At 37.7% G+C, this 14,451-nt stretch overlaps 1 protein-coding gene across 1 annotated transcript; it reads right to left on the reverse strand.

Moving 5' to 3' along the window:
- Positions 1-5,406: 5,406 nt before the first annotated feature.
- LOC149834483 (laccase-14-like) lies at positions 5,407-12,870 on the reverse strand. Its single transcript, XM_090009376.1, has 8 exons — positions 12,856-12,870; positions 12,597-12,748; positions 12,002-12,246; positions 11,581-11,709; positions 11,030-11,263; positions 10,318-10,896; positions 9,430-9,582; positions 5,407-5,534 (listed from the first exon to the last, which is right to left on the reverse strand). Exons 1-8 carry the CDS (start codon positions 12,868-12,870, stop codon positions 5,407-5,409), a joined length of 1,635 nt encoding a protein of 544 aa, XP_089865502.1.
- Between the last annotated feature and the right edge of the window lie 1,581 nt (positions 12,871-14,451).

Below are 14,451 nucleotides of genomic sequence, written 5' to 3' on the forward strand. Positions count from 1 at the left end.
ATAGTGTATCATGTCACTCCTTAAGCAGTTCACAGCAAAGGCTTCTCTACCGCGGTACGAAGTCACATCTCCCTTTTGTCACGAGGAGGTCATTCCGTAGCCAAAATCACCAAGTCCTTGGCATTAGAGTAGAAAAATTCACGAAGACCTTGTTGTTCATTGTGTGCGATACTGAAGAGGACAATGATAGTTTATCTTGGTTACATAATTTTGAGTAACTAAATTTTGGTTGACCGAGCACAAAAAGCAAAATGTTGGTAGGATGGTATGGGATATCTTGTCGATGATTAGCACAAGTGTAAGGTTGTTGTTCAGTTGGCTAAAAGAACGTAGATAAGCCAAAGATTCTTATTAGTTGTGTGTTAGGCTCACAGGTGGAGCGTAACGTTTACCTTGTGCATGCAAAGAATACACATTGAATTCGGCTGGATAGATTTGCACCTTTGAGTATGAAAGACTCAATTAAACTTTTATATTCTCTCCCAAGATTGTGAGTTAGCAGAGTACCCACATTTAGCAAAACGCTCATTGCTTTGGTTCTTTGAGTTGATAAATCCTTAATGGATTGTGTGTGCAAAAAAAGTTATTGTTTGTAGCTCGTTGGTTCCTGTGAGAATGTTTTGCTGACTCTAAGAGGGAGTTAGAGCGTTCTGGCTTCGGGAGGGGAGTTCCAGCGTTGGGCCAAAGGTGCCCATGTGAGGACAAGTGCCTAAAAAGATGCTTTGAAGGACCACTTTGGGGTGATACATAAGAAGACATCCCTCATTTGAGGACTAGTTCAAACCATTGAAAAACCACAAGTTTGTACTTAAAAGGAATTGATATCCCTGCGGCACACATTGGTGGTCGTCTTTCTCTACAAGGACTACGAAGGGCTTGAAATTGCCCTTGTTGGAGTTAGAAGGCACTTCAACCATGAGCATAAAGATGACAAGTTTGTCGTGTAGGCGAGGATGATCCATTTGTGTTTGAGACTGCACTGGAGTCTCACGAGCGGAGAATGATCGATGTTGATAAAGTAAAAAACCGTTGTCTAAGTGATCGAAAATGCGTTAAGGAATGAGACTTGGTGTGTTAAAGGTTGCAGCAATAGTGGATGTAAAGCAAAACAAGTTGGGTAGGTTGAAGAAAAAAAGTAAGCTAAAGATAAGTACAAGGGGAAACTGGCATATTAGTGAAGACTGTATTCTTACCAACACTAGCATTGTCGAGGATGACAATGGTTTTGGGTGGGGAAGAATGTTCACCCCGTTTCAAAATCTGAACCTTCATCCCCGCCTCCATCCCCGCATGGAGATGGATTTTAACCTCCACCCCCACCTCTATCCTCGTTTTAAGTACTCTATCCCCGATCCAAACGGGGGTGAGGCAGGGCAGGGGCATGTTTCCCCTTAGTCTATAGTCATCCATTGAAGGATTGGGGACGGGGTGGGGCAAAGCAAGGTGGGGATTCAGGCGGGGACGGGGTGGGGCAGGGGAAAGTGTAAGTCCAACCCTACCTCCATCCCCGCACGGGGATAGATTTTAACCTTCATCTCTGCCTTCATCCTCATTTCATGCCCTTCATCCCTGGTTCAAACGGGGCGAGACCCCGTTGTCCCCTGATCCATTGTCATCCCTATCCTCCAGGGATCACATTAGGTGATTCCAACCAAGTATGGTGACTCGGGGCTAGGCGAGTAAATGCCTAAGCACCGACAAATGAGTCTGGGTGTTGCTCTTTGTTATGGTGTTCAATCATCAACTAGTCTTTGGACTGGGAGCTGCAAGGTCTTGTTCCTTCGGTGGCGAGGTTTTGATATGTTGTGCACATGAAGCTATAATACGCTTTATAACACGCAATGTTAATGTAAAGTTTGTGTCTCTTTCGAAAGTGATAGTTGGTATGGGACAACTATGCACTAAGCGGCATGGACTACATGGAATGCACATTTAAAAATGCGCTTGATCAGCTTTCGCTAGGCAGCTATGCACGGGGTGGTGCACAGGGCCAATGAAAATGATTCAACACATAAAAATGTGTTGATACACGACCTTTGGCAGTTAGGCTGGGCAGCTTGGTGCGTTGCAGGTTTGTGAAGCATTCTATGCCCGTGATAGAGCAATAGAAAGGCTTGTGACGATAAAGAAAGATTGTCATGCTGCATTGGCTTATTGGAAAAAGTAATCTTGTGACAGTGTGAACTGTGGATTTTTTTTTTCTTTTCTCTTGAATCTAACCTTATGGATGTGATCTAGATGCTTCCTTTTATAAGAACTCACTCTTGAATAATCTGATTTTGATGCATAAATTTTTTTAAGGCTTTAAAATCAATGGCTCATAATCTTCATAAATATTCAAGCATTTAAAAATCACTTTTTTCATAAAAAAAAGTACATGATCCAATGATTGATTTCTAGCAAATTCACTATGCCAAGCACATCCACATGGTTGGATTTGGAAAAAAAGTGTTGGAAATGCCCATATGTATATATATATATATATATATATATATATATATATATATATATATATATATATATATATATATATATATATATATATATATATATATATATATATATATATATATATTCGGTCTGAGATGGGCCAGCCCATGTCGGCCCAGCAGGCCCACCTTTAATGAAAACATACACCAATATAGATATTTTCATACATGTTCAACAAATATGCCCCTAATGTGACTCCCTGGAGGCAAGGGGTATGTCATGGGTTTACACTGTCATGACATCGACCCTGAGGATGGCAGGCATGGCTACGCCTCTGAATCTGGGGTGGTCTCCCGTACTTTGTGGAAATGAAAAGAAGAAGAAGCAAATATGAGTATTTTCCTCAAATGCTCAAGCACTTGATTTCCAATGTATTTTGAGTGACTACTCTCCTGTCGTTAGATGGAAGCAGCTAGGAGTATCGTTCAACACTATGCCAAGATAAAAAGTATGTATTTAGGGAGGATCCACTTGAAAGTATAATACCCCACTGCAAGTCTTTCAAGATCTATTAGAATTGGAAAAAGACATAAAGTTAGAGATTTTTCATAGGTAATGTTGCTCCAGTACCTAACCAAAGGGCTACTACCATACTGATAAAAAAGACTGCTATAGCTATTGTGCGACAAAATGGATTTTGGAGTTTCTTAAAGAGAATAAAATATAGAATGGAGAGAAAAGTGGAGAACGATGATGGAGAATGACTTCTAATACTTTTACTCAAAAATGTTGTTCACACTTTGATACATACAATGACTCTTAGACTAGGCTTTTATAACACTAGTAAGACCTTTCTATATGTATTGAGACTCCAAAAGACTTTTAGAAACCTGTACCTACTTAATAACTCTAGAAGACTCTTAGAAACTTGTATCTACTTAATAACTCTAGAAGACTCTTAGAAACTTGTACCTACTTAATAATTCTAGAAGTCTCTTAGAAACTTGTACCTACTTAATAATTCTAAAAGTCTCTTAGAAACTTGTACATATTCAATAATTCTAGAAGACTCTTAGAAACTTGTACATACTCAATAATTCTAGAAGACTCTTAGAAACTTGTACATACTCAATAATTCTAGAAACATTTGTTCAAGTTTAATTTATTTCCAATAATGCCTCTTCTAAATTAAACTTGCTTCTTATGCCCAATCTTTTTACATTTCTCTTGAAGACTTGTTCACTTAGTGGCTTTGAGAAAATATTTGTCATCTGATCTTCCATTTTGTAGTACTCCACATGAACATCACCTTCATTCACAAGTTCTCTCAGAAAATGATACCGAATCTGAATGTGTTTTGTCCTTCCATGAAGAAATGGATCTTTCGCAACTGAGATAGTTGAGTTGTTGTCACATAAAAGAGTTGTTGGCTTATTTTGCTTCTGCTTTAAACTCTCCAAAATTCCACGCAACCAGATTAACTAACAACCTGCAAAAGATGCAACAATATATTATGATTCCGTAGTAGAAAGCGCAACAATTGGTTGTTTCTTTGAGCTCCACGAAATTGTTTCACTTCCAAAATTAAATACATAACCTGAAGTACTTCTGCTATCATCAACACTCCCTGCTAAGTCACTATTAGTATAACCAATACGGTTGACTGCAACATTAGTTTCATAAAAAATTCCATAATCGATAGTTCCTTTCACATATCTTAGAATTCTTTTTTAGCTTCCCAATGATTTGAATATGTCTTCTTCATGAATCTACTCACCAAACTGAAAACATACATAATGTCAGGCCTTGTGGATGTGAGATACATTAGATTTCCAACCAAACTTCTGAACATAGTGGAATTGACAAGTTTTCCTTCACCTTCTTTAGATAGCTTCAAACCTGAAATGCATGGAGTCAATACTGGATTAGCATTCTTCATCTTGAACTTCTTCAAGATCTCTTTTGCATAGCTCTCCTATGAAATAAAAATTTTTTTCTTGGTTTGATAAACTTCAATACCAAAAAAATGATGCAATTCACCCAAATATGACATCTCAAACTCTGCCATCATTGAGTTCTTGAACTCATTCAACATCTGCACATCATTTTCTGTGAAAATTAGATCATCAACATAAAGACTTACAACAATGAATCTTCCTTCCGAATTGACTTTAATGTAGAGAGTATGCTCATATGGACATTTCTGAAATCCATATTTTTCAAAATATGAATTGATGCGACTATACCATGCTCTAGGTGATTGCTTCAACCCGTACAAAGCTTTCTTCAACTTGTACACTTTCTTCTCTTCTCCTTCCTTGACAAACCCAGGTGGTTGGTCAATGTAGACTTCTTCATTAAGAACACCATTCAAGAACGTAAATTTCACGTCCATTTGAAAAACTTTCAATTATTCTGAGCAGCAAGAGAAATAATTAAATGAACAGTCTCAAGTCTTGAAACATGAGCAAATACCTCTGTAAAATCTTCTTCTTTTTGCTTGTACCATTTTGCTACCAACCTTGCCTTGTGCTTGTTGATAGAGCCATCTGTATTCATCCTTGTCTTGTATACCCACTTTACTCCAATAGAACTTTTGTGTCGTGGTAAATTTACAAGCTCCCATGTATCATTGTTTTCAATTGAACCAATTTCTTCTTTCATGGCTCTCCTCCATTTTTCTTCTTGACATGCATCATCAAAAGAAATTGGATCTTCACCTACAAAGAAGGCAAAAAATATGACATCATTCTGACTAACTTCTTTTGTGATGTCATATAATTCTTGGATGCTTCTCATTTTTCTTATAAGACTGCTCGATGAAGAACTTGAGGAAGCAGGAGAATTTTCTGCTTGGGCACAATTTTCATTATTTTCAAATGTTGGATCATTCTCTTCTTCTTCAATCTCAAAAGGAAAGATAGGCAAAAAAAAATTTTCAACCTCCAAGTCTTCAAATATGGAATTTTCATCAAATCAAACATCTCGATCGATCACAATCTTCTTTGTCACCGGGTTGTACACCTTGTAAGCCTTGCTTCTTTTGATGTAGCCTATGAAAATACACTTCTCTGATTTATCATCCAACTTGTTTCTCATAGCACCTGGAACATGAGCATAAGCCATGCTCCCGAATACCTTAAAATGGTGAACACTAGGTTTTGAACCATACCATGCTTCATGTGGTGTGCAATTTTTCAAGCTTCTTGTTGGTGATCTGTTAATAAGATAAACTGCATAAGAAACAACTTTTGCCCATAATCTTCTTGACAACTTCTTCTTAAGAATGCATCTGGCCATCTCCATAATTGTCTGATTCTTTCTTTCACATATACCATTTTATTGTGGTGTATGTCAGATCATCATTTCATGCCGAATACCATTGTCCTTGTAATATTTTTCAAACTCATTTGAAAAATATTCACCTCCGCGGTCAGTCCGCAAAGCATTCATTTTCAGCCTAGTAAATGTTTCAACTTCCGCCTTGAAGTCTTTGAATTTCTGAAAAGCTTCAGATTTTTCTTTAACACAATACACCCAAACTTTTCGTGAGTAATCATCAATGAAAGAGATAAAATAATGATTACCTCTCAAAGATGTCACTGTCATCGAACCACAAAGATCTGAATGAATAAGCTCCAAAGGTCTTGTTGCACACCATGATGATTGAGGAGGAAATGAATTTATGCGTTGCTTTCTGAGTTGGCATGCTTCACAAACTTCGTCAAGATGATCAATTTGAGGCAAGCCTTTGACCATTATCTTCTTTGAGAGTAACTTCAAATTTCTATAATTCAAGTGTCCATATCTATCATGCCATACCTTAGAAACTCCATTATCAATACTAGTAAAATAAAACATATTTTTATTTTGAAGAGTGAGTGAAAAAAAGATTATTTGAAGCAACTTCAACCCTTGCAATAACTTGCTTTTTCCTTGACAAGTAGCAAGCCATGTCATGGAAATGAATGTCATATCCCTTCTTCAAAAGATACCCCACACTGAGCAAATTATTTTTCAAACCAGGAACGAAATAAAATTCAGACATTTTCTCCATTTTTCCTGATTTTGTTTTGAACTCTATTTCACCAACACCACTAACTTTGTAAGCATTTTCATCTCCTACTTTAACTTCACCATAATTAGATTCAAACAACTTAGAAAATAAATTTTCGTTACATGTCATATGCTTGCTAGCACCATTGTCTATGTATCAAACATCATCAAGATCTCCACCATGAGACACAAGCGACAAAGTGTCATGATTTTGCTCTTGGTTTTTGTTTTCATACACCAAACGAGCATCATGCCTTTCTTCATTCTTGTACCAGCATTCACTTGCTATATGAACAGGTTTGTGACAATTATAGCATTCAAAATAGCTACGGTCTCTCCCTCTTTGATTTCCATGACCTCTTTCTCTTTGCGAGCATTTGAAATTTTGATTTTGATTCAAGCCATTCTCCTTGCTTGAATAATTGCCTCTTCCACGAGCATATGAGTCTCTTTCTCTAAATCTTTCACTTCTTCCATGACTACGTCCTTGACCTCTTTGATTTTTGAAATTCTCCTTCTCATTTAGAGACAATTTGGACTTGAGTGCTTGATCCAAAACTACTTCTTTCTTCTTTTTTATTAGCCTTTCTTCATGAGCTTGCAACAAGCCTGTAAGTTCATCAATGATCATGGTATTCAAGTCATTTGATTCTTCAATGACTACCACAATGTAGTCAAATTTTGAATCCAAAGAACGAAGAATTTTCTCAATGACACGAACATCATCCATAGTTTCACCATTTTTTTTAAATTGGTTAATTATAGACAATACTCGTGAACAATAATCAGAAACTGATTCTGACTCTGTTTTATGCAAACCTTCAAACTCTCATCGAAGAGTTTGCAAACAGGCCCTTTTTACCTTTTCACCTTCTTTAAATGAACTTTCCAAAATCTCTCATGCTTTCTTTGAGGAAGTAGCATACACAATCTTCTCAAAAGTGACTTCATTTGAGGTTACTCCTTGATAGATTACTACAAGAGCTCTCTTATCTTTCTTTCTCGACGCTTTTAGGCTCTCTCTTTGAGCCTGTGACATTTCTTATTCATTTTCAACATCAACATAGCTTTTTCGACTATCTTCCACAATTTTTGAGATCCAAGAATAACTTTCATTTTGATACTCCAATTACCATAATTTTCTTTGGCTAATTGAGGGACGAAAGAAAGATGAATAAAGTTGTTCATTTTAATCGAACAAAGCTCTGATACCAATTTGAAGAAAATAAAATATAGAATAGAGAGAAAAGTGGAGAACGATGATGGAGAATGACTTCTAATACTTTTACTCAAAAAGGCTCTTCACACTTTGATACATATAATGACTCTTAGACTAGGCTTTTATAGCACTAGTAAGACCTTTCTAGATGTATTGAGACTCCAAAAGACTCTTAGAAACTTGTACCTACTTAATAACTCTAGAAGACTCCTAGAAACTTGTACCTACTTAATAATTTTAGAAGTCTCTTACAAACTTGTACATACTCAATAATTCTAGAGGACTCTTAGAAACTTGTACATACTCAATAATTCTAGAAACATTTGTTCAAGTTTAATTTATTCTCAATATTTCTTAACTCCAAAAAGGGTATTGTCAATAATCCTGCTAGTCCCGAAACCATAAAAAAACACCCAAAAACTTCTTAGGTATTTTAAATATGAGAAAAAAGTATCTTTCATGACAAATTTTCAAATGAGTGGCGAATGGATCTGATCATTGATGGTTTTAGAACCGCTAGACCTATGTTACATGCAATAGTACATAGAATGACAACGAAAAGTGCTAAACAATTTAAATAGGACTCACTAAGTATCCTTTAGAGCTACTCTAGTGAGTCCTTGTAGAAGCCTGTAACTCTCATCAAGACTCACCAGAAACTTTTACCAATGATTTTCTACGGTCTGCTGACAGCCTCATGTGGAAGGGCGCTCGCTCAACAGAGTAAAGATATAATGGGGATAATAGGCCGAGCTCTTGACAAATCAGTTCCACTCATCTGCTGTCATTCATACCCCCTCAGGATTTCATTGATGCTAGCTGTTGTGATCAAATCAGACTCTACAGATGTGATCTACATCATTCATTTAGTAAAGGTTGATATTTAAATTGCCAAAATCCAACCGGTCTGCATGTTTTTTTGTTAATTCGGAAATCAACTCTTAACAAGATACACAATTTGGGGTTTAAAACATCTTATTTTCTCATTGAAAAAAATGCTATCTAAGAGTTGGTTCTGATAAATCAACTATACTGAATCCATCTATAGGGTCCAATTTGATCAAAACAACTTGCATCATAAGATTTAAGAGGTTTATGAAGCTGTTTGACATCTCGATGTTGAGTCATTACATACTAGGGTTGAAGAAAGTCTCAAGGGTTTGGCACATAACCTCATGTGTGCCTTCTTGTGGTGCACCATTGTCGGAATGGTCGAAGTTGGGTGCACTCCTGGGGAGGGGGGCCTCAAGTGTTTTATCAACTGGAGGCCAGCAAATATGCAGTCCATGATGGGGTTTTTCCCTTGAACTATAAAAAAAAAGGAGGATGGAGTGAAGGAGTCTTTTTTTCTTGGAAAGTACTTTAAAACTTGTATTACAGTTTTCTTCTTCATCAAGGAGGGCTTCGGCACATAATTTCCAGTGTGCCTTCTTGCGGTTGGCTTGGAAGTTGTTATGAAGCTAGATTTCTTATAGATAAACCTAGTAAAGGAGGAGTAAGTCTTTTTTTTTCTTGGAAAGTGTAGGAACATTTTAAAACTTGTATTACTGTCTTTTTCTTCAGAGAGAGAGAGAAATTCAATGCCTTCAAGATGTGTTAATTTATTGTAAACAAAAAGATGTCCCATAAAAGACCTATGTTAATCATAATAAATATAATTTTACGTACTATCTATTTTTAACACTTCCATGGCTTTCATTGATCTGGTGCGTCATATGGCTCACTTGTGTTGATAATCTCCGAATCCGAACATTTGGGCATGTTGGGTGGTGGAGGCAACTTACTTGTTTCATTTGTTGGGCCATCCCTCACTATAAAAACTGTGGACATTCCCCAAGTATAATGCTTATCAAAGTGGCAATGCAGCAGCCAAGCACCTATGAACAAACATATATGTAAGAAAATAGAAGCAGTCTACTCAGACCATAATCTACAAATTCATCCAGTGCTGGTTAGAAATTCTCAAAACATAATTTAAGCAAGAAGAACACAAGTGAAACGCCCTAATCTAACATAAGTTCACTTTTTTTTTTGTTTTAAGAAACTAACATGAGTTCGCATTCAGACTCATATGAAAGTTGGCTTGTAGCATTCTCAGATTATACAATAATAATCCATGCACTCCTCCGTTTGTTTCAGCCCATAAAGATGAAAATGTCAAACATGGCAGGAAACTTGGGGTTTTTCCATTTTAGGCTGAAACAAACAGCATCAGGCAACCCATAGGAAAACACTATGCTGGCAGCATGGGCCCCCATGTTTTCTCACCACTTTGCCCTTTTCACGTGATTTTTTTACTCACATTCCCCCATGTGAAAACTATTTCCTATCACCCAAATAATTTTGGGGCATGCTTAGCAACAAAATATGCCAACATAGCATAAGAAGGTTTAATTCTACAATACTATTGCATGACGATTGGTTTATTTTTATTGTGATTCTCACATGGATGCGGCTGCCAACATGGAGGATACGGCCATTTTCATGAAGCTTTCAATATGATTAGTATATAAGATGACACGATAGGGGGGCCAAAGCGGAGTATGCGTGTGACACACAATGTGAATACTGCTAGACAAAATAATGGAATGGAAAGAGAATTAAGGTGATACCAGGGTTGTTTGCTCTAAGCCTCATAGCAGCCCAACCAGTATATGGAATTGCAACCGTGTTCTCCTTCGGAGGATCAACCAAATTGTACTTCAACGGGTCCTTCTCGGAATCAAAGTTTCCCAAGCCTCTTCCAACCACATAGAAACCATACCCATGTAGATGCATTGGATGATTAATTGCTTGAAGTATTGTGGTCCCTTGATACACAACCTCAACGGTTTCATTATCATTCAACACCTTCACTCTTGTACCAATCTCAGAATATCGAAGCTCATCGGGCCAGGAATCAGCCGTAAAATTGAACATGTATGGTGGAAAACTTGGAAAATCAGTAGTGTATATATTCTTGATGCTTTGATAGTAGGCTTCTAGAATGTCAATTGGTGGATTATCAAATGATACATTGTTCAAGCTGGCAGCAAACCTTGATCCTTCCACACCTTTGCAGGTATCATTTGGGCAATGCAGAGTGTTCATTGATACTGCAAAGACCAACCTTGAGTCGACTTCCTTTGGAACATCAACAGGGTGATCCTCGGATGCCAGACTTCTCTCTTGAATAACATAATCAAATGCTGCTGCAGTATCAATAGGTCCAGGAAGATATAAATGAGAGTGAGGATTGAGAAGTGTTATAGCCTTGATATTCAATTATTGCTGTGGTTACGGTGATATCAAAATCCGTTGTTTCATTAGTAGCAATGTATGGACCGAGACCCATATAATAAAGACCCTTTTGTTGGTTGGCTTGCACAAGAACATCAATTGTTTGTCCCGGGTATATCGCGATGAATTCTCTGTCGAAAGGCTTAAGATAGGATCCATCTCTACCAATAACTGTAAGTGTATGATTTGTGATTGCCAAGAAGTGACCACAGGCCATTGCACCATTGACAATGCGAAGAAGGTATGTGTTGCCATACTCAAATAGAAATCGGCTTGTTCCTGCAAAGAAGGAAAGGATTAGGGAGCATGTTATGTTAGTTAAGTTAGAAACAAATTCTATATCGACTCTTTATTCTATTTATTATTGATGGGGGAAAAATGCTTTCGAAATCTTAGTAACAAGAAGAAAATCAACAATTTTGAAAGAATGAATGAAATCAATCCATCTGCATTTAACTTATAAAAGAGGCTTATCTTCTGCTTCAGATGGAGTACATTTGATTACTTCATATAGGAAAGGAAAAAAAATGACTAAAAAAAAGAAGTGATAACGCGTCCGCAACTTTGCAGCAAAACTGTGTGTTGGAGATTCTTACCTGCTTCAGAGCACGGATGTTGGTCGCCTGGTTGGCCGTTTATGGTGAACGCATCAGATTTGTTAAAGTCTCCACCAGTTGATAATTTCTCGTGGAGCATGGACATCACATCGATTTTCCACCATTCACCTAAAGTAAGAAAAGATTAACATGCTAATTTTATTAGTAACATAAAAGTTATCTTTTTACTGTTCTTATATATATAAATGAAAACGTTTACAATAACTTTTGAAATATGAACACACACTTATGGCTATGTTTAGTTGTCGAAAACATTCCAATAAGCCTAAAAACAGAACTCCCTATATATATATATATATATATATCAGAGAGAGTACGAGAGAGAGAGAGAGAGAGAGACTACTGGGGCTTAAACACAAATGTTATGTGAAAGGAGAGATGATGAGTCGATTGAGCTTACTTATGACCACAACGTACTCCTTGAAGGGCTTAGGGAACGGGTAGGTGGCTCCATCTTCTGGGTAGACGACCACGGCACCGTGGACTGTCCAGCGTGTCCAGTCGCTATGAGCATGATACCAAATGGTCCCTTCTTCTGTAGTGAACCGCAGATCGTGGGTGAAGTTCCCTCCCGATTGAATCCCGCACATGGTGATGTATTCTGGACCATCTGACCAAGGATTTCTCGGGTTTAACAATCCATGCCTGCGTTTGCCAAATTTTGAAACTATATATTTAACATTAAACTAGTGAGTTATACTAATATAAACTGCATTCAACTGATTCCAAACAGGCATGATTTAAACCAAATGAATAGTGAAAATTCAGCCCATACAATCAGATTTCTTTGACACTGCATAACTAACCAAGAAGATGTTAGTCCTTAAAAAAAAGATGTTAGTCCTTGATACCAAACTTGTGGTACACCCATCTGCTACAAAGCTCTCTCTCTCTCTCTCTCTCTCTCTCAACAAAACATGTATATCATAATCATAAATACTCATCAGGCATATTCATAAAGTGTGTAGGTCTGCAGTGAAAAGTAGGCAATTTACCAGTGGATAGTGATGGGGAAATGAGCTTGGTTGTATACATTGACTATCAACCTATCGCCTCTGTTTACATACAAAGTTGGTCCAGGGAACTGCCCATTGACTGTCAAGACGTCATTGCTTTCACAGAGTCTTGTGAATGTGGTCGGAGCCACCTGTAAAAAAACAGATTATGGCAATGCATGCATACGTATTGCTATTGAATCAATCAAATCCCTCATGTCATTTTCATTTGTAAATTACTCTCCTAAGTTCCTATCACCTGAAACCTGGTCATTTTCATTTGGCGCACCAATGTTTTCTACACCAAATCAGTGGCAGAAATATTTGGCAGCAGGTAAAAAAAACCAGTGCAGCACTGGAACATGGTAATGCTTCACGACCACAAAATCGATCTAAAAAATCAAATGGAGAGACTTGGATCTCTCAGTGTAGTCACCAAAAATCCAGACACAATTCAGAAAACCACAAAAAGTGACTCAGCCATCATTGTTGTGGTCCAAAACAGAGTGCCCCCTTACTAAGGAAAAACCAAAGCCGCACCAAGCCAACTCGTGCACCTGAATGCTTCAAGCTGCGAATCCAAAGACTAGCTAGTTTTCAACAACAAACAAGTGGTATGATGAGATCCTGGATGGGATATGAGAGGGCTTACCACGAAGTCATGGTACTGAGTTTTTTAGAAGGCTGGCAACGGCAGTGAGCACCAGAGAAGGCAAGCTAGAAGCTGCACTAGCAGGAGTTCCTTGTAGAGGTCCATGTCGATATTGGTTACCAATGAATGATGCATTCCTCTCTATATAAGAAGTACATCACTCTCAAGTGTCTAGAAATCCAAGAGCCAGCCAGTCAGGATAGGAATGACCCTTTGTCGTGATGATGGGACATTTGGGCTGTCTTTTTCTTCCCATGCTTTAGGTGGAGGTTTGGATATGGCAAAGCAACAGTACCACCACACTTTCTCGTGAATATGATTTGCAGGTAGGGCTGGTAAACCAGCCGAACGAACGGAACAGTGCATGTTCGGGCTCACCTTATTTACCAATGGATTGAGCTCATGACTTGTCTTGTGTTTGTGATTACCTGAGCCGGGCTTGAGCTTGGCTCGTCCCTTAATGAAACGAGCCGAACACAAGCTATTAAAATTCAAGATCTACTATCTAAAAAAATATATAGAAAAACGAAAGGAAAAAAAAAAGTATCGTGGTGCTGTTTCATTTGAATTATTAAGTGCCTGTGCAAATATGAATACACCAACCTTCCCTATTAATTTTGAATGTTGGGTGGCCCTTTTTCAGTTTAGTGTGTTAGGTGAAGAAGCTCAAGTAACCGAGGTTTGATCCTCTGAGCAAATGAGGCCTGTGCCCAATGCCAGACGGTACGGTAACTACATTAGAAAGTTAGGTCCCTCTTGAGATTCATTTTAAGCATGTGAGGGTCTCACCAACTTAGACGAGTTAGATGTGAAATACCCTAACTTATGTGCAAAATCACCTAACTTTTCAGCAATCAACATTTAGTCGGTGAGTTTTCCCCTTTTGCCACGAGGACAGACATGGTTACATTAGTTGACCTTTTTTTTTAAAATTTTTGAATGAAATAAAATTTTTTTATTCAAAGAAGATATCCTCACTGATCAGGGCTCTAGCGGTTAGCTAAAAAGCAAGAAAACAAAAAACAAAATAAGGTACAAAGCCACCTAAAAACCTGGTTTTTGGTGAGTCCAGTTAAGATACCACCAAGTTTTTGGTCCTGTCTGGATGCCAAAAACTTGGTTTTTCCAAACCATGTTTTAATATGAACCTGGTTACGTGAAAAAACTATCTCAGGCCGTTTTTTCATGTAAAAAGCTGATTTA

The sequence above is a fragment of the Nuphar pumila genome, chromosome 6, assembly GCF_984573655.1.
Source record: "Nuphar pumila chromosome 6, dmNupPumi1.hap1.1, whole genome shotgun sequence".
Taxonomy (NCBI): Eukaryota; Viridiplantae; Streptophyta; class Magnoliopsida; order Nymphaeales; family Nymphaeaceae; genus Nuphar; species Nuphar pumila.